The sequence below is a fragment of the Esox lucius genome, chromosome 17 (assembly GCF_011004845.1).
Source record: "Esox lucius isolate fEsoLuc1 chromosome 17, fEsoLuc1.pri, whole genome shotgun sequence".
Lineage (NCBI taxonomy): Eukaryota > Metazoa > Chordata > Actinopteri > Esociformes > Esocidae > Esox > Esox lucius.
This window is the reverse complement of record NC_047585.1, coordinates 7,691,418-7,713,251: the sequence shown is the minus strand read 5'-3', so window position 1 is coordinate 7,713,251 and position 21,834 is coordinate 7,691,418. Positions and strand designations below refer to the sequence as shown.

Below are 21,834 nucleotides of genomic sequence, written 5' to 3'. Positions count from 1 at the left end.
AGAAAACCTCCAGATTGATTGATGTTTTTTCTTTTCTTTACGACTGAAGTGTTCTTTCTAGACATGTATATCATTTGGGCTTTTGTCTCTTTACTTTTTGGAGCTGCGATTCTGTTAAAGAAATATTTCTGCGCCTTAGATTAAGCACTATTAAACAGAGTGATAGAATGAGGTCGGTGGAAGCTGATTCTAAAATAACTTTTCGTTGACTTGCCTGTGCTTTAAAGAACATCTTAAACATTTCTACGAATGCGTTTAGACATGATCAAACTTTCTTAGGAACGTACACGACAGGCCAATCCCCTGAAAATAACCCCGTTCTCAGATGGTAGTCTTCTGGTGTTTTAGCTCAATCAATCAAATGTATTTATAAAGCCCTTTTTACAACAGTAGTTGTTACAAAGTGCTTTACAGAGACACCCGGCCTTAAACCCTAAGGAAAAAACAACAGTAGTGTTGAATTTCAGTGGCTAGGAAAAACTCCCTAAGAAGGCCGAATTTTAGGAAGAAACCTAGAGAGGACCCAGGCTCAGAGGGGTGACCAGTCCTCTTCTGGCTGTGCTGGGTGAGATATTAAGAGTCCAATTGGAATAATTAATAAATTTCTCTGGGCTCAATCCAGAGTCTATTTGATTTTATACTAAGTCAAAAGTATGACCAGGTGGACAAGGACAGGGACAGCAACGGGCCGCCCAAACCAGGTACTCCGCAGGTGTGGACCAGGACCTCATGTCCACCTAAAGTTTAAAACTGGAGGAGACTGAGAAAAGTTAGAAAGTGCATTCCTCATATCCCCCAGCACAATAGTATAGCAGCGTAACACCTTGGAACTGAGATGGGGGGTTCCGGCTACACTGTGGCCCTACCCGGGGGAGGCCCCAGACAGGACCCAACAGGCAGGAAATCAATCCACCCACATTGCCAGGCATCAACCAAAGCAACACCCACCAACCGCAACCCCCCTGAACGAGGGCCAAGTATTGCCAGCAGCATAAAGCCCAATTGCACAAGTGCGCCACAGAGAGACAACAACATGCCAGTGACTCTTCCCCCGAAAGGCATTGGAGGGCGGGCATCCCAGTGGCAACGAGAGCCCACCTGGCAAGACAGCAAGGGTGGACAGTATCAACCCTACTGGTCACCTTCACACCCCCGAGCCTGGCTACACCTAATTATAAACGATGAGTTTTTAGTAGACACTTGAAAGTTTGCACTGAGTTTGCATTTCTAACCTTAATTGGCAGATCATTCCACAGTAGTGGAGCTCTATGAGAAAAGGCCCTGCCGCCAGCTGTTTGTTTAGAAATTCTAGGTACAATTAAAAGGCCTGCATCTTGCGATCGTAGGTTACGTGTCGGTATGTATGGCTGGATCATTTCAGCAAGGTAAGCAGGAGCAAGTCCATGTATTGATTTATAGGTTAAGAGTAAAACCTTAAAATCAGCCCTAACCCTAACAGGCAGCCAATGTAAGGACGTTAGGACAGGAGTAATGTGTTCAAAATGTTTTGTTCTAGTTAAGATTTTAGCAGCCGTGTGCAGCACTAATTGAAGTTTATTTATTAATTTGTCTGGATAACCAGAGAGAAGAGCATTGCGGTAATCTAGTCTAGAAGTAACGAAAGCATGGATACATTTTTCTGCATCAGTTTTTGATAGAAAGTTTCAGATTTTTGCAATGTTTCGAAGATGAAAATAAGCAAATCTTGAGACATAAGGAGAGGTCAGGGTCAAGGGTAACGCCAAGGTTTTTTACAGTCTTTTGGGATACGACTATGCAGCCGTCGAGGTTCACAGTGAGATCTGCTAACAACGCTCTTTGTTTCTTAACCAGGCAGATAAATCGATAAAACGATTTATCGGCCTGGTTTACATTCATGAGTAAAACTTTTAAAGAATTTACTGTCATGAATATTAGCAACACCCCCTCCTTTTCGGGATGCACGAGGGATATGATCACTAGTATAACCAGGAGGAGAGGCCTCATTTAAGGCAATGAATTCATTAGGCTTTAGCCACGTTTCACATAAACCAATAACATCTAGTTTATGATCAGAGATTAATTAATTTACTGCAACTGCCTTTAGAGCAAGGGATCTAACATTCAGGAGTCCCATTTTGTGATGCGAGGTGATACAGTCATTTTTATTTGTGACCGAGGTGGAGGAAGGCTTTATCTTAATAAGGTTGTTTTTTTTAGCACTACCTTGTTTAACTTTTCTCAGCCTGGAACGAGTCACAGTGGCAATAGGTAAAGCTGTACTAACTACTCTGGCTATGCTATCGACAGACTCCACTATGCTAGCAGGCTGGCTAACAGCATGGGGCCTGACCTGCACCCTATCTCATGGTGAGGCTATATGAATGAGACTCCTGTCAATGTTCCTAGATAAAAGAAGAGCACCACTCCAGCTAGGATGGAGTTTAGCTTTAAAGTAAAGTAAAGTAAATAACCAAAAGGCGGATGTGTTGTGTCTTTAAAACTCTCCATGAAGAATCGAGAAAGACCAGGGTATATCTGTCTGCCTAAAATACTAATCTGCTGATTGTCACAGGGGTTTTTAAATCTTGTGTTCAAGATAATAGTTCTACTAGATTTGCCTTTAACAAACATGTTTTGGACAAGGTAAATTGCACTCAAGTTACGGTGGTGTGAATACTGTGTGAATACTCTCTCCATCTCCAAACTCTCTGATGCACTTTTCATTAAATCGTCAATAATTAAAAGGTTGTTTTTCTGAATCGGTAGCATATTTTCATCACACAGCAATGTTGGTAGACCTTCTATAAAAGTAATCTCCCTCACTTTCAACATTTCGTCATACAGCGGTTGCCAACATGATTAAACCCAGACGATATTCTGAATTTCTATGGAGAAAACAACATCAGCATTATCCAACAACATTTTCACAAAATATGTTTTACCCGAGTTACTGGGGCCACTAATGACCCAGCTGAATGGGTGTTCAAGTCGCTGGTCAAAACCGCTATCCATCCTAGAATGTGATTTAGTACCCGTAAGGCCTTGTGCTGTAATCAGGGAGCAGTACACGCTTGTTGTACACGCTTGTTGTACACAACTCTGAAACGCTTAGACACTACTTGTGTGAATGTTCTTTTATCTCTAGCAATTGTGTCTGCATTAGCAAGGATGTGATCATCTTCACCAACCTCGCCCCGTACAAAGCTATCTACCAGCCATGTTAGCATCTCCAAGTTAACAATGGTTGTTGTTATGGAAATTTTGAACTAAGGTACATTTGAGAAATGTCTGTCTTTCCATTAGCTGGTATGTAAATCTTTACATTGATTGTGACACACATTTCTGTATAATATCAGAGGATTTATAATATTAGGTATTTGGGCCATGTCCTCCTGCCTAGACAAAGAAGGGTGTCAGTCCTTTCTGTTCCTTAGGAATGTGGTCCTTGGGGGGGAAGTAAGATCAGTTGGCCCCTTTAGGTAAACACAACAGTAAACATTATGGCAGGAAGGATAAGGTGGAGGGACAGCCTGCCCTTTGGGTAAAAACCTATTTGACACGAGACAGATGGGCAACAACTGTTGCAATAACTGTAATAAATATGGACTGTTCATGTATTAAGTTAGAGACTCTTCGGATGATTATGTTTGTAAGCGTTCGACGTGTCTCTCTTATTTGCAAATAATTAATAAAACTGTTAAATTGTGCCAAGAGAATTTTGTCTCTGTTCTTACTCCTTTAAGAGTGTCGATCGATGGAATTGCCATCAAATTGTGTTGTAGCTGTTGAGTGTAATGCCTTTTGCTTTGAGACAGGTCAGACCTTTAACGGTTTTGTAACTGTATGTCTTTGGGCCACCACTAACAAATTGTGTGATGCTGTCACCATCTGCTAACTTATTGGTCAAGTCACTCAAGAATGGCCCCAGTGGGGGTACCCAATCCCCGTGGCGTGTGACAAAGATCACTGAATCAGTGTCTGTGTAGAGTACATGTCTATCCAGCTTCTCCAAGAATGAATACAACTCGAGTCTAGCATAAGCAGGTGTGAATGTAGCAATAAAAATGATGGTGTTATGTGGTTTGATTGGTGTCTGTTTTGTGTAACGCCATTGTACCATCGCAACTGTGTCTGAGAGGAAAGCGAAATAAGCAATTTCTATTTCAATGGAAAAAAGGTAGTGGCTAAACTCCGGATCTGTTATTAGCATTGTGTTCATAAAGTTAGACCGCTCACCCATCTTACCCCAAAAACTATTCTATTCTATCTGATGTCCTGGTGAAATCCCAAACTTTGAATATTTTCACAATGCGATAACCTTTCTCAACAGCCTCAACCAGCTCAATAAACCCAGGTAACCGTTAAAGATCTTTCTGAATCTGTATGTGAACAATCAGTTACTTGGTTTTCAGACTCTGCACATAATCTACACAATGGAAAGAACAGCTTAACACCGACCCTGTGTGGTAAAACTCAAGCTGTAAACTTAAAATTAATTGCGTTGGTACAACTGCCAAAAAGAGCATCCCGAGGGTCAAGGCGCTCCGGAGCATCAAATGTCTTCAAAAAAGCTTTGACATCTGGGGATGTGTTTTTAAGCTGATTCCACTCACATTCACATATGTATTGAACATGTACGTTGTGTTGTTCTTTTAAAGCCTCAGGCTTTGTCAGACATTGTTTGTACGTCAACCTGTACTGAATCTTTGTCACCGGATTTGTGCTTGCTGAACAATGACACTTTGGTTGACCGTACCAGAAACTCATAGACTGTGCACACCCCATCGCATTCAGCATATCCATCAACATAGTACGCACCAATTTACACTTCACCCCCGTTCAGGGCGTGCTGTATTGATATGTTCTCATCAGAGGCCACATATTCAAACCATTGGATTGAGCTGTTTGAGAATGTCTTCTGACAATGGTTGTAGTTGAGGGGACCAATGCAATGGTGACCTTGGTGAGGAATCTGTTGCAAAAGACTTGCAAGCCGAAGCAATTGTAATTGACCGGAATGGGTCAACACCACCACACTCCAGGAACTTCAGTCTGTAGCGCATACAACACTCTCAAGATGACCACATCATTCACACAGTAAGCATTTATTTCATCCTGTATGACAAAGGGGTATGTGGAAGCAGTGACTATCAATGTGTCTCTGATTCAATGTGCTGTCTGTAAAAATCATGAGCTTGCTACCATTAGGAATAAGTGTCGTGCCAATACCTTTGTTAGCAAGGTACTGCATCAAGATGTAACCATCAAAACCTTTAAAGTTGTGTGCTATAAATGTGTAGTCATTATATTTTGGTTGCCTAAACTTTTGTAAAAAAGCAGCGACAGAACCATCTCCGGCTGAACACCACGTCTCATTATAAAAGCTTATTGCGCACACAAACTTTCACCAGATTGGCAATTGTCTCAAAATCACAAAATATGTAGTGCTCACAGGGGTCCTCGGGCTTAGAGGGTTTTATGAAACACTGATGATTCATTTCAACAGCCAGATCCATGTTACAATTGGGACACATGTTAGCCGTGCAATTGTGCGCTTTATAGTTGGTAATACTAACATTGTATTGACGGCCGTAATCGACACAGTATTTCTTCTGGTCACACCTGCTAACCCACCGACCCACACTTTTGTGGTGCTTCAAGCGTTTATGCTGTCTATAACAAAAGTCTGAATAACATATCTGCTTACTGTCTGGGCACTGATTTGTGTTATGGGGTTGGGTATGACAATCTTCATGAAGACAGACACTACAGCTATGTTTACAGCCATGATCGCCATGGGTGTTAAAACCTGTATAACACCACTCACAAACGTATGACACACCCAGAAAACCTTTCAGACTCACAATGCCATAGGAATGGTTATCGTGTAAGTACATAAAGACGGTTCTAGGGTGGGTGGCCTCTGTGTTTTGAAAGTTGGTAAAGTGACCATCCCGTGTTCGGTGAAAGACAACAATTTTAGACCCTGTAATTTCTTCAAACCGAGCAATATTTGTGAATGCCACACAATCTTCTAACGCTAAACCAGCTCCCGTATGTAACTCACGACCACTAACTAGGTCCTCAGCATATGTGTACTGTGGGTTCAACATACCCATCAAACAAACGGAAAAACATGTAGAATCATTATTCACAGCCACATATAAATGCCTTATTTTTTTATTGATAATCTGCTCTATCAACAGTGTTTGAGCTTTACGGTGCACGGCACCACCCTTAAGGTTGTTGACAATTTGTACCACCAGCTCTAGTGATTCATCAATCATAATCTCAGAATTACTCTGCATAACACTTTCAAGTAAATTATCAAACGTGCGTTCATAATATTAATCTGCTCTCATGGTCACATGTACGGGGGATATCAGAGATTCATCAATCAATGAAATCTGCAGACGATCACCAGGCCCTGTACAAAGTCTGAAGCTATAACAATCAAAGTATCCAAGCCTGTATTGATTGCATAGAATGTGCCAAAATCCCCAACTTCTCCAATATTTTTTATATGTATCAACTGTCGTAATTCAACGTTGTCAAATGCATTATGTTGTATAACTCTATCATCGCCAGCATTGCAATGAGTTTGCATCAGAGAGCTCAGAGGAGAGTCAACTAGATCCTGTGAAAAATGGGGGCTACTAAGCTCGGTTAACAAACCTTGCATCTGAGGATTATTGTGTGCACCGCTGTGTAACAAAGTAATGGCCGGTTCATTTTTATTTTGGGGTGTGGTCTGTTGATTATGTGTAGATGTTGTTGGTTGTTCCTGGTCTTGTCTGTTGTTAGCTTTATCTTTCGCCATTTCTCTAGCTTAACGTGTAAATAACGATCCACTCACAGGTTAAAATATTCTAACTCAAACATACATTTACATACATCACAGTTTTGATGAGTTGACGGTAAAATATGTATTACCTTCAGCTTTCAAGCATGAAAGAAAACAATGAAACAAAAATCCCCTCACGCTGTGCAGCCACAAGGTTGGGTGTCCGTAACTGAAGCCATTATGGTGATGTACTCTGTATCATCACCGGGAGTCCTCAATCTGTTGGTTGGTAAATATAGTACAAAGGTTCAGCTGTATGCACATCGTCGTAATTGTTAAGAACATTTTAGTACAAGACTGAAAATGTCTGTAATTAATTAGATTTACACAAAAAGTATCTGTTCAGGTTGTGTAAGATCACAACCGCCCAGTCCAACTGACACTGATGCTTGTCACTTTGTCTGAAATAAATACAAAGAGGGTTAACAAGCATATACAGGTAATTAAAGCTGATTAACAATAATGTCAAAAGTCTACTTACCAAGATTTGAAGGCCCAAAAATGTGTTTACCAAACATGGCTGGGTTTAATTCCGCTCAACCTAAACCAGAGATTTAAACAGACAATATGAAAGACAGATTAAAAGTGCATGGATTGCCCAATCATAAAATGTATTTAAACATTCTTAAAAAGTTAGTTTGTTACCGTTTGTAATTGCAACACAATTCAAATCAATTACTTCCAATAAAATAACTTGTACTTACAACGGTAACACGCTGGAAACACCTGACTTCTGTGGAAACCACAGATTTAATATTGTCTTTACATCATAGCTGGGGCACCTCCAGAAGGTCACGCCTCTTGCTACAGTTTGTAAACACCTTTGCCGGTTAAACATTTCTACCAATGTGAAGAAAACAGTCTGTTGCATTGATCCCCGTTGTACAATTTCACAAGACGCCTTTACAATGTTTTGATTACCTGAAATAACATATCTTTCCCTATCAACGATTCACCATTGTTTTTACAAATTTATATGCTACCTTCCGGGTACATTTCGTAAGTCCCGACCCCTTCTTTATATCTTACACAAAAAACTCCCACACGTAATTCTGTGCATGTTACATCAATGTAATCATAAATTACAAAGTTACTGGACATGCATACATCATTCCTGAAGTCCAGCCCTAACACACATCATACAGGAAGTCCATACGTCACACCGGAAGTCCCACCCTGCAAACCGGATGTCCCACCCACATGTCAAATCAATCTAGAAGCCCCGCCCACCAGGGTCATAAATCACCAAAGTGACACACTATAACCTACATTTACTACTGAACAATACAGGAACAGTACTGTACACTGGCATACACTGAGTACAGTTCACAATTTCATACATACATGTAACCTTGTTCTTACTGTATTCAACAGTAATCATTGAGTTTTGTCTTGATATGTAGTACGACAATAAGGAGAGTAGATTTCTTACCTATTCTCATTTCTTTATATCCGAATGATTGAAGCCACAATAAAGCAGCTCAAGTTAGGCTGGACTCTCAGCTCTGCCTGCCTCATCTTCAGACCATAATTGACCATGGGGTCAACTGAAGTGGCCCGAATCTCATTGGAGACAGTTGCTGTCCTCGGGTCATAGTCGTCCTCTCACTTTCACTCCTCTTGTTCTACCTCTGCAAAGTTGGCATCCATTGTTCTCCAACACAGGAGAGCTCACCTTTGGTGCTAATTGAGAAGCAACAAGTGTTTGCCCATATGAAGAGTCAGTGGTGTGATTAGTGGTTTCAGTTTAGCATTCTGGATGGCAGTGTTTTCCATATGAACACAAGATTCTATCAATAGAGATTGGGCCATATTTAGAGAATTGTGTGTAATCTTTTGCAAAAATTGTGGTTTAGAACAGCAAAAATTTGTGAAAAGCAGGAAATGTGTTTGTATTTGTGCAGAATAGGTGTTTCACGGTACAGTGAGGATCAGCGCCACCGTGCAGTGAACCTCCACTTCCCGTCACTCCACAAACATATCCCGGACTTGTTTTGTGTCATGTCTTCATTCATTCACATCAGGTCCCAATCATTCCATCACTGTGTTTAAATGTTTCTCCTCTGCTCTCCACACTTGTCCATCATTGTTGTTGTTGCTGTCATTTGTATGTCCACATGTATCCGGTGAGAGCTTCCAGTCAGCCCCTTTACTTTCTTAACGTTTGTTTTTTGTACTTTTTACGTACTTTGTTTGTTTTCATTAAAAGCCAACATCACCTGCAATATGCCTGTGCGTGGTTCCTCTCTACCCCCACTGGTTACAAGGTGTAGGATAAAGTACAAGAGTTTCAGGTTTTGGTCATTGTGTCACAACTTCCAGTGTTAGTGTGTAAGCAACTGTGAAAAACTGTTTACAATAGGCTACTTTACGTACAGTATGTAGTATTACACTGAAAATGCAAAAAGCCTACTGATAAGATCATATACTGCTAAAGAAAATTAAGGGAACACTTAAATCACACATCAGGTCTCAATTAACTAAATATATTTAAAATCAAAATCTTTACTGTACATTGTGCAGTTTGTTGAGAACAAAATGACATACCAACGGTCAATGGAAGCCTAAATCACCAAATGATTTAGGGCTGGATTTAAACTCACACCAAAAATCTAAGAAAACAATTGAAATCACAGCCTGTTCCAACTTGCATGAATTTCATCACGGCAACTCAGTAGTGTTTATGGCACCCACGTAACTGTATGCACTCCCAACAATGACTGGGCATGATCCTGATGAGATGGCGGAGGGTGTCCTCCCAGTCCTGGGTCAAGGCATCAGAGCTCCTGGACAGTCTGTGGTGCTACTTGGCGGCATCAGATGCACTGATGTATAACATCCCAGGGCCCAGATACATAACATTCCAATGTAACCAGGTTGTTGTAAGGTTTTTATTTTTCATTTTCCCCCCTAGAAGATTTCAGTTTGTTTTTCAATTTAATTTTTCACATTATAGGTCACATTAAAAGTGGAAAAAGTTCTGACATGATTTATCTGTGTCTCGTTCTTTTACATCACAGAAACCTGGCATTTTAATAGGGGTGTGTAGACTTGTTATATCAACTGTACCTCCAGGCTATATCAGAACTACCTTAGATGAAAAGAACAAGTCAGTAGACTTCAAATCATGGATTGGCCAGCACAGTCTCCAGACTTAAACTCCAGCTTGTTTGGGCTAAACTGGGCAGAAGGGTGAGAGCAAAGCAACCTACTGTCACGGATGAGGTTGTGGTAGGACACAGGCGCAGAGTCGATGTAATCCATGTTTAATAAAGAAAGGTCTCAAACAAACAAAGGGCAGCAACCAGTGACGTAGGCTTAACTGAAAACAGGCAAACCAAAATGAACCACATTGGCATGGCCAACCCAATGAACGTAAATATGGTCCCCAATTGGAGGCAATGATCAACACCTGCCTCCAATTGGGGAGACCAAAGAGGATTAGAGGTGGCTAGATGCCACCTCCTGTCCTGGCCATGCCCAGCGCAGAGATGGCTAGGGGCACAGCCAGGACGTGACACCTACAAGTGCAACATACTTTTGGGAACAGGTGGCTACTTTGATGATTTAAAAGTTTAGATAAAATGTTGTTAAACAAAACGATCCATTACTATGGAAATGCCCAAAACTCTACTGAGCTGATTTTTTTTTGTCTTAATCTGTGTTCACAACCAGACTCTAAATTACCTAACAAACATTTTCTTTTCTTTTCATGTTTCTTCAGGACATACATGAGGGTGAAAGATAGAGTACGTGCTGATAAGGACAAGGTAAGGCTCATTATGTAAATTGGGTTGCAACCGAATGTGGGGTGTCCAGATTTGAAAATGTGTCTTGGAGAGAATTTGAAAATAAAGGTATAAATTACTAAATGCATTGATAATGAACATATTTAGTCTGTTTTTGTCCTAGAAATAGGGCTCTAGCTTGTAAAGAGTTTATGTTAAATGTAATAACATATTCTGATCCCATTCCTAATAGGCAATGGCTTGCTTTGAGAGTTCCTACTATTATTACTATTATTAGATTTCTCAGTTGCTTACACACTAACACTGGAACTTGGGACACAATGAACAAAACCTGAAACTCATGTACCTTATCATACACCAATATTTCACAAATACAAACACACTTTAACTCCTTTTGCAATTCTTAACCACACTTTTTACAAAATACTACACACTATTCTCTACATTTGGCCCAATTTACATTGATACAATCTTTTGTGTTCATATGGAAAACACTGCCATTCAGAATGCTAAACTCAAACTACTAGTCACACCATTGACTCCTCATATGGGCAAACACTTGTTGCTTTTCAAATAGCAATCATAGCTTCAGCAACAAAAGGACCAAAGGTGCACTCTCCTATGTTGAAGAACACTGGATTACAAAGGCAGGATGCAGCCTAAATGTCTATTAGCTTACCGTAAATGAAAGCTTATTTTCTTTTTTCTATAGTTTTTTTTGTTTGAAGACCACTTTACAAATCCAACTGTGGGCGGTGATGTGTACAATATTTCAGAATAAACAGTTTTTTACAATTCCTGAAAACCGGGCACATACTGTCAAAACACAAACTATTCACATAACCACACACACAAATAACTGGCTCTCCGATCACACCACCTGAAAAATGCACACGTATGCATCTAGGCAAGCTTAAAGGCTGCTGTGTGTCAAAGTACACTAACCTAAAGGATTATTAGGAACACCTGTTCAATTTCTCATTAATGCAATTATCTAATCAACCAGTCACATGGCAGTTGCTTCAATGCATTTAGGGGTGTGTATCAAGACAATCTCTTGAACTCCAAACAGAATGTCAGAATGGGAAAGAAAGGTGATTTAAGCAATTTTGAGCGTGGCATGGTTGTTGGTGCCAGACAGGCCGGTCTGAGTATTTCACAATCTGCTCAGTTACTGGGATTTTCACGCACAACCATTTCTAGGGTTTACAAAGAATGGTGTGAAAAGGGAAAAACATCCAGTATGTGGCAGTCCTGTGGGCGAAAATGTCTTGCTGATGCTAGAGGTCAGAGGAGAATGGGCCGACTGATTCAAGCTGATAGAAGAGCAACTTTGACTGAAATAACCACTCGTTACAACCGAGGTATGCAGCAAAGCATTTGTGAAGCCACAACACGCACAACCTTGAGGAGGATGGGCTACAACAGCCGAAGACCCCACCGGGTACCACTCATCTCCACTACAAATAGGAAAAAGAGGCTACAATTTGCATGAGCTCACCAAAAATGGACAGTTGAAGACTGGAAGAATGTTGCCTGGTCTGATGAGTCTCGATTTCTGTTGAGACATTCAGATGGTAGAGTCAGAATTTGGCGTAAACAGAATGAGAACGTGGATCCATCATGCCTTGTTACCACTTTGCAGGCTGGTGGTGGTAGTGTAATGGTGTGTGGGATGTTTTCTTGGCACACTTTAGGCCCCTTAGTGCCAATTGGGCATCGTTTAAATGCCACAGCCTACCTGAGCATTGTTTCTGACCATGTCCATCCCTTTATGACCACCATGTACCCATCCTCTGATGGCTACTTCCAGCAGGATAATGCACCATGTCACAAAGCTCGAATCATTTCAAATTGGTTTCTTGAACATGACAATGAGTTCACTGTACTGAAATGGCCCCCACAGTCACCAGATCTCAACCCAATAGAGCATCTTTGGGATGTGGTGGAACGGGAGCTCCGTGCCCTGGATGTGCATCCCACAAATCTCCATCAACTGCAAGATGCTATCCTATCAATATGGGCCAACATTTCTAAAGAATGCTTTCAGCACCTTGTTGAATCAATGCCACGTAGAATTAAGGCAGTTCTGAAGGCGAAAGGGGGTCAAACACAGTTTTAGTATGGTGTTCCTAATAATCCTTTAGGTGAGTGTATATGCTTAACATGTCAAGCTTGAAATCTGATTGGTTGAAGAATATGACAATCAACAACATCCTCCCCATTTGCTTCAACAGAAGATGAGATTCCCTTGAAATTCTATAGGCCTCAGGGTAGATTTTCACCCAGAGACAGCATGCGTGGAATATTTGATTGAATAAAAGCTCTGATTTATGAGCTGTACTGGAAACAGCGCAACTGAGGCAGAGAAAAGCAATGAAACTACGTCAATAGACTTATGGGAACGAACTTTGTAAAATCCATATAGCATTCATGAAAATAAATATTAAATTATAAAATATAATTTTCTTATTCTCTAAGGCCAAGAGAAAAGGCCTCAGGTCAGCAGCAGTTTCGAAAATGATGTTCTTGTATACCGAATAATATTTTTATCAAGTCATCAATGTTTTGCAATTATTAGCGAGGTAAAATTTTAACTAGCATGTCATTGATTACCATTTCTGATATTTCCGATGTTGTTAAAAAATACGACCCTGTTCCCAATTATCGTCTACCTTACTATTTTGTTCAATTGCATTATATTTCGATTTATTGCAAATGACATATCATAGACAAGACATTTTACCCAGCTTACTTGCCTTCCGGTAAAGAAAAAAGACTGATCAACTTAACATTACATGATGTTTGGTCTGTCACACGTGGTATTTCTCGATTTGCAACTTGTCTGCTACAGTTTGTTTATCGAACATAGTCAGATAAAGGTGACAAGATGAGTGACTCAGAGACAGGAATGTAATCAAGATTTGAACCATCTTTGGTCGCAGAGACATTTGGTCCCAGAATCCAGTGGAATGAAAACAAACATGGCTGTGCCCATAGACAGCAATTAGCCAAACCAATTCAATGTAACCTTCATAAAGGGGTTTTTCACTGATTGTATTTGTCAGTTACTAATTTGAAGGATTACCGAGAAATGTTGTTTTTTGAAAAATATATGCCCATTTAGATTTGTTTTTTTTTGTTTCAAAAAAAGTTGTGACGGGCATATAAACCACTGTGTTGCATCACCTCTTCAATTAACACAAAAAACACAAAAAATTCTGTAAAGCGTTTGGGAACAGAAGAGAGTGTTTTTTTATTTATTTTAATTTTACACAGCTTCCCAACCTTTTTGGACACAGGGTTCTACAATAATTTATAAAAACAAAATATTGTCACTGTATGACACACACATGGTTCATACGATCTGATTCAGTTTGAACCAGCTACACACTGCTATGCTCAATCTAAAACAGTTTTAACATTTCTACTTTTTAATGCATTTCCAAAGGTTGCATTTTGCACTGGAAATCAGGGGCCATATTCACAAAACATCTTAAGGCTAAAACTAGCACCTAAATTGCTGATTTAACTCTTAAAAAACTTTAGCACTCCTACATTTTTGGTCTAAGAGTATTTCACAAGGCATTTTAGCGCTAAAACCAGCTCCTAAGTCTGTAAAAAAGTTAGGGGTAGTCTAGAGGACACCTATGTCACTAAGACCAAATCACAAACAGTCCCAAAAAGGCTGCTGCCTGCAATCCACTTTGTAATCAGGTCGAAGTTTTAGAAACATTTATTGATACTGAGCTTTTAACAAGGAATCGCCTTAATCGCGAGAGTATTATGATCATAGCAGAGCTACTCAGGGATTCTGTCACTTAACCAAAAACAAAAAAACAGTAACATTGGAGATCAACGCTACGTTACTTGGCCGCAGGGAAAATGCAAATATGCAGCGCAGACGAGTTATAGATCTTAAGAGGAAACTCTTTGCTAGGGACTTAGTGGTAAGATAAAATATTTTGTGAATACGGCCCCAGAACAGAACATATTCTTAATGAAATATGGTGCATTAACACAGCAAAAGATATTCTGGACACAAAAAAGAAAGCATGAATAAAAAATACAAAAACCCTAAGCATAATCTCTTTACCTAGCTATATCTGGCCATAACACTTTGTCCACATCACAGGCTATGTTCTATTGCAAGATAGCGAGGGAAGAATCTTCTTGAATGGCGAATCCATCATTGCACAGTCCCTGCGTTAATTTGGTCACAGGCGAACTCCATGGCTTGAATGAGGGATTTCCATAGGACTGGAGATGTTCCTCCCTATCCCCGAGGCCGTAATCCGAAGTGTCTTCCCCAGAAGAAGAAGGCAATCCACGGGCGACATCGATGTCAACCTCTTCCTCAAAGTATTTTCCTCTATCTGTGCGAAGAGAGAGAGGCTGCACAGCTCAGCTGGAACAATCCTGAGTATCAGCGAGGCCATCCCATGCATGTTTGGGGCGCACACACACACGGCCATCCACGTGATGTAAAAGGAACCGTGATCCTTTAGACTTGGCCACCTTCTTCCATTGCTTCATGATCCTGTTCTGATGCGCACATGCCCATTGTAAGCACTTTTGGCAGTGGACAGGGGACAGCATGGGCACCCTGACTGGTCTGCGGCTACTCAGCCCATACACAACAAACAGCGATGCACTGTGTGTTCTGACTCCTTTTTATCAGTACCAGCATTAACTTTTTCAGCAAACAGTAGCTAATTTGTTGGATCTGAACACATGGCGCAGCATTTGTTCCCGACATGCATCAATTAGCCTTGGCCGCCCATGACCCTTTTCACCGCTTTTCCTTCCTTGGACCACTTTTGATACTGACCACTGCAGACCGGGAACACCCCACAAGGGCTGCAGTTTTGGAGGCCCTTGTCAAAGTCGCTGAGATTATGCATGTAAAAAATAACACCTCTATTATGAATATGTAATTTAAACTGTTATTAAAGTCATTAACTTTTTTTATTGTAAGTCAAACAAATGTGTGGGAGTCCATGCTGTAAATGAATGTTGATACTTTTTATGTTATCACAGCTACTCACCCTTTAATTTGCAGGTAATAGTGGTGAATCCAGCCTTCTTTAAGTACACCCATGACCAGTGGACGGAGCACCATGGCAGATACCCATCCACGGGCATGCTGGCCATTGTATTTGCCCTGCACATTTGCGATGAGGTGAGTACTCTTTGAAAGCAATGTATGTGTCTTTAGTAGGAGAAGCTAGACTGAAGGTAAATGACTGCTATCAATTGTAATGATAAACATTTCTGGCCTACAGGTTTCTGTATTTGGCTATGGTGCTGACCAACAAGGGAGCTGGCACCACTACTGGGAAGACAACAAGTATGGTGGCGCATTTCGAAGAACTGGGGTGCACAATGCCGATTTTGAGATGGAAGTTATCCAAAGAATGGCCACAGAAGGAATTATTAAGCTGCACAGGAGATGCACAGGATGAAGTAATTATAGTGTTGGGCAGGGCTATTTAACTTCTGTCCTGTCCTGGAGGGATGAAGGACTTATTTTTTATGGTTCTACCTGATAGTTTAAATTTCACTCACTTATAGGAGCTTTTCCACTGCATGGTACCAGCTCAACTCTACTCGACTCACGTCTACTTGCTTTGGGAGTTTTTGCACTGCATGGTACCAGCTCGACTCGGCTCAACATGCTTCACCTTTTTTGCTTTTCCACTGGCCAAAAGTAAATTTTTTAGTACCTGCTCTGTCGAGGTTTCCAAGCGAGCTGAGGCGATACCAAAAGGTGACGTGAAAACACAGAAGACTTCTGATTAGACAAGAGTGACTCAAAGCATGCAACAAAGCAAAACCATCTGTTCTGCTGTTAGCCGTCCAGTGTCAGAGAATGGTTTTATGAGACGAGAATGGCGCGTCTTTGCAGGTCTTACCCAGTAGTCTTTGCGTTGAAATGGGTTTCAGTGCTAGTGCATAGGACCAGACTCCTAATTTATAAATTCATATTTCCCCAAAACTCCTCTCGGATTGAACCTATGCACAGGTGTTGAAATCAACTCGTTATCCCCATGAGAGAGACACCATTTTTGTAACCTACAAAATGATCTTGTCTATTTCCTCCTTTGGGTTTTTCTATAGGCTAACTGGCATACATTGCACTGGTCAAAGTAGTATTGTCAAGCCAAACAGAAGCAGCCTACCAAGTTTTCTAACCATTCTTGCAGTCTGCAATGTATTAAGACCAAAGTTACTGCTCACGCGTGCTTCCTCGCCACTACCGGTATAAACGCTGCCTTGTTTACAGTAGGATACTCTTGACTCAGTCGCCATGGTATTATAGCCAGCAATTAATAAGGCAATTGTTTATACCTTTTAATCGAGGTGGAGGGATTATACACTTAAATCTAACAGAACATTCCAGTTGTCATCTTTTATACTGCAGGGCAATAATTCTATTCAAATACTTTTGGCTGTTTTTCAAACAGGGTCTGTGACCATGTTATCCAGATTTAGTTTACTTTTGATTTGCCACTTTACATTCAAAGCTTGTCAATTTAAAAGAAAACTGATGGAGTTCATTCAATTGATTGGAGTTTTCTGTTCACTGCCGGTTTAAATAGTTGTACGATATCCTTCATTGTTGTTCCCTTGTGTGTCGTGTTGGAGATTTTCCTGTGATGTCACTATGGGCGGGTACCAGGTACTATCTGCAGTGGAAAACAAACTGAGGCAAGTAGAGCCAAGTCAATCTGGTACAAAGTGGTGGAAAAGGGAGTAGAGTCGAGGCAAGGTGAGTAGAGTTGAGCCAGTACCATGCAGTGGAAAAGCGCCACTAATTTCCCAGGTCTGAATCAGTCCCTGAATCAAAGGGCAGGATGACAACAAGAAATGTTTCGGCCCTCAGGGACCAGAGTTGAATAGCCTTGGTGTAGGGTGATGTGGTCAGAGACAGTAAAAGACATGAAACCTGTGATAAAGCCTACTGTCTGTAAGCAATATGTAGAACCAAAACCACAAATGAGAACCTACAGACAAAAACAAGAACTTTAATCATGTACTTTGAGAATACACGTTGACAGCATATCAAATGGCAGAAAGGTTCTGTAAACCACCTTAAAGCTGCACATTTTAGACGGATCATGAAAACAAACAAGGAAAGCATGTGGATCGTCTTAGCCTAAGACAGCTTATTTATTTCCTTCTCTGTTTTGTCAATGACGTCAAGCTGCACTGAAATAGCCTTATACTGAAGGGTCCTTCAGGAATCTTAGACCAAAATAGCTTTATACTGAAGGGTCCTTCAAGAACCTGATAGCCTTAGATTGAATGGATAAACCTTTGATTTCTGATTATTTTAGCCAGTTATATTGCCTACTATTATTTTGCCCTGAATTGTATCTAATAACATGTTTTAAACTATGAAAGCATCACTCACTTTCAACCTAATTGAAATACATGTTTTACATAAGTGTGAACAATATGTGGTATACAGTTAAAGTTACAGAATAGCACATTTCCAATAACACTTCGGTGAGCTGCCTTTTGAGTCAATTTATTGGCAAGTTTTAACAATCTGTAAGAACCTTTGTCAAGTGCCAGTCCCACTGATACATAAGAGTTTGTGTTGAATTAATAAATAAAGCCAGAAATAATCATCAATGAGTTTATGCAACTTTAAAATCATCATAGGTACCACAGAAAAGTATCCGACCTATTGTATAGCAGCCTTTCTCAAACCCAGGTCCGTGAACCAGCACGGTCAGTTGGGATTTCAAACTGGTCCAAGCTTATGAAAAACTATAATGTTTTTAGACTATGATAGTTTTATTTAGATAAACAAGGCTTGTTGCAAGGTTTGCTTCATGAAGTTGTAATCATACTCCCCAAAAAACATTGCATATTAGTCTGTCTTACCTGTCAGTAAATATTTTCAACATAAGCTGTACAAATTGCACTTGCTGGCAGTAGAATAATTTGTCAAAACTCCTGTTAGCTTGCAAGGTGTAACAATCACTGTGATCTGCTGCATTGGAACATATTCAACATCATGTGTGCTGCCCAGTTTATTCTCAATCCTATTCCCATGCATGTAACATTAAGTTAAACTGTCTGCCTCAGCTACATTGTTGGTATGCTACTTCCCAAATTCTTTCCAAATTCAGTCTGTTTAGTCCAAGAAACACTCTGGCTATGTGGAACACTGCTTCATTTGAATGTTTGTTCAATAACACAATTTGACATATTAAATACGCTTTTCATTTGATATGTCAAATAACAAAAACATATTATAAAATGTGTGTCATTATAGATGAGATAGATTGCATCAACCTTTTTAATTGTTTGGTCTGAATTGGCCTAAAGTCACCAACTAAAAAGATGTCCCACCTTTTGCTGGAAATCAATCTTGCAACCATTGGACTGAAAGACGGTTGCGGAAATGCCATCCACCCTCCCCAACCAGAATACCCTGGGAAAGACTGTCAATCATAGGCCTAAAATGTTGTCTAATGTAGTGTTTCTGATACCCCAGAGTCTTAAAAGTAAAAATGCTTGATAGGCCATTTTAAAACAGTTCAATAGCCAAACTATTAGATTAGTAAATATAATGAGGTGAGCCCAGAACAATGCGTATTTGAAATGTGAAAGTTACAGTAATTAGCACAAAAGAATGGCTGCTAAAGAAAAAAAGGGAAATTGGTTCTCAATGGAAAACTTACAAAGAAAATTCAGAAACCATCATTATTTTATAAGTATGACAAATAACTAACCAATTTCCAGCTGAAATACCAGGACTGAAACAACTTACAAGCATAATATCTCAAACTGATATCACATAAATAGCATTTCCATTAGAACTTACCCTCACACCAGGAAGTTATTAATATTTAATGTTATTGCAAGCAAAAGTGTTTAAACTTGGGGTGTGACAATTAGAGGGGTGGCAGGGTCAATAATGTTAAAATCAAAACATTTCTCTTGTTGCTTAAGCACATTGATATGTGAATACATTGCTGAAAGTCCTAGTGGCCTGTGCTTGGCCCGACATTAAAGCAGCTTTGCGCATGCTGGCATATATGTTGTGGAAACAGAAAAGTCTGAGCCTTAATTAAATACAGGGATACATCTCTAATGGAAATACATAATTACAAATGAGAAAAAATTCACATTCACATCTGTACCACTGAATAATTCAACAGTTAGGTAGAATTATATTTCACCCTTAGATCATGGTTGTGACCCCCAAATAAAGATCAAATACCCATACGCACACCAAAATACAGAAAACGTATATTATAGAACTTTCATTGTAATTTCACAATAAACCATGTGTAGGTTAGGTCTTGATTACATCAGTGTTGTAGACCTGTCTATATTTGAATACAATGAGACTTTGTTGCAATAAAAGCTTTTAAATTGAAAATTCTTTAAATATGAATCACTATAGTGCTAAACTTCAGCTATAGATTTAATCTGGGCTCAAGTGTTAGAATCTTCCTGAACATTTCCTGTCCCAAATGTATGTGTGAGTGAGAAGTTGTGTTGTTGAGTACATATTGTATGTTTGTGTATGTGTATGATATTAATTATGATCAACCTGTGGTATCTTTTAAAATGAGAGCATGGTGACCAAACACCACAATGCCTCCTTTTAGAAACAAGAGTGTAAACAAATCACATGCTGGGATCATTCAACGCTAAGAGATTTATCTGTAGGATTGTTTGCTTGAGTGTGAATTTACACACAGCCATGACCATGCGTACACCCAGCGCCAAGTGGTGGAATAAGGGAACTGCTTGTGAAATGTAGTGTAATTAATGCTGAAAATACATATTTAAATGTGTGAAATTGTCATTAATAATTACATACTTATTTGATTTTCTTTGTGTTTCCATTCCGAATCCATTAATATTTTAACATACTATATATCATACACTTGATATATATAGATTATTGTTACAAATGCACTGACATGTTATATCAAGTGTATGATATAGCCTGTTAAAATGAAAACTATCATATGATTGACTGGTCTGATTTATATGCATATGTGTAGATTGATTGGTCAATAATGGCAATGTTTTTATTTGTACTTTTCTGGGTAATGAGTTCATAAATGACCTTGGTCCGTAGTTAACAAATATCATGTCATTCCTGTGAAGTGTTCATTACATTTTCAAAATGGCCAAAAATCTATTAAGGCGGAGGTAATGGGTCTCAATGACAAATATGTTTGCTGTGAGGACATGGACTTATCCACCATTTATCAGTCTCTAGGTAAAATGGAGGGAGTGGCATCAGCTTGCAAAAATGTATGGCTCAACATTACCCCCGTGTGGTCAATTGGAAAATACTTGCACACGGTATGTCCTGTCAAGGTTCTGAACGTGTCTAGCAAGTTGCATTATAATACGATCAACGTTGTCTCATTAATATGCTTGTGAGTACAAAACCACGCCCGCTTGAAGGTTTATTAGAAAATAGTGACCACAATTGTTGACATACATACATGAATATCTTTTCAAGTGTTTTTCACATACTCAAAATGGCCAAAAATCCATCATGGTGGAGCGCATGAATTCCAATGGCAAATGTGTTCCTTTGAGTAAAAGGACTAATTTACCATTTCTTTTTGTCTCTATGTCAAAAGGAGTGGCATGAGCTTGCAAAGTTGTCCGGTTCAACAATTTGACTTGGGTCAACTGCTTGTGAGGGATTTTTTTTTTTATCCGCTGCTGATTTTGTACGTTTGCCCACTGACAAAGAAATGATCAGTCTATAATTTTAATGGTAGGTTTATTTGAACTGTGAGAGACAGAATAACAACAAAAAAAAATTATAAATTGATTTGCATTTTAATGAGTGAAATAAGTATTTGATCCCCTCTCAATCAGAAAGATTTCTGGTTTCCAGGTGTCTTTTATGCAGGTAACGAGCTGAGATTAGGAGCACACTCTTAAAAGGGAATGCACCTAATCTCAGCTTGTTACCTGTATAAAAGACACTTGTCCACAGAAGCAATCAATCAGATTCCAAACTCTCCACCATGGCCAAGACCAAAGAGCTGTCCAAGGATGTCAGGGACCAGATTGTAGACCTACACAAGGCTGGAATGGGCTACAAGACCATCGCCAAGCAGCTTGGTGAGAAGGTGACAACAGTTGGTACGATTATTCACAAATGGAAGAAACACAAAAGAACTGTCAATCTCCCTCAATCTGGGGCTCCATGCAAGATATCACCTCGTGGAGTTGCAATGATCAAGATAACGATGAGGA

The 21,834-nt window shown here is 39.8% G+C and overlaps 1 protein-coding gene across 2 annotated transcripts in view; it reads left to right on the top strand.

The window, feature by feature from the left end:
* The window catches only part of st3gal8 (ST3 beta-galactoside alpha-2,3-sialyltransferase 8), a 57,305-nt gene extending 36,871 nt beyond the window's left edge, over positions 1 to 20,434 (top strand). Inside the window, exons 5-7 of one of the 2 annotated variants that reach the window (XM_010904723.3) lie at positions 10,551 to 10,596; positions 15,638 to 15,757; positions 15,861 to 20,434. In XM_010904723.3, coding sequence (XP_010903025.1) covers positions 10,551 to 10,596; positions 15,638 to 15,757; positions 15,861 to 16,040 — 346 coding nt within the window. In that variant the 3' untranslated portion in view covers positions 16,041 to 20,434. Of the gene's footprint in view, positions 1 to 8,730; positions 8,998 to 10,550; positions 10,597 to 15,637; positions 15,758 to 15,860 lie in introns of those variants that run through there. The other variant, XM_010904724.3, reaches the window with a different exon arrangement.
* Positions 20,435 to 21,834: the final 1,400 nt, after the last annotated feature.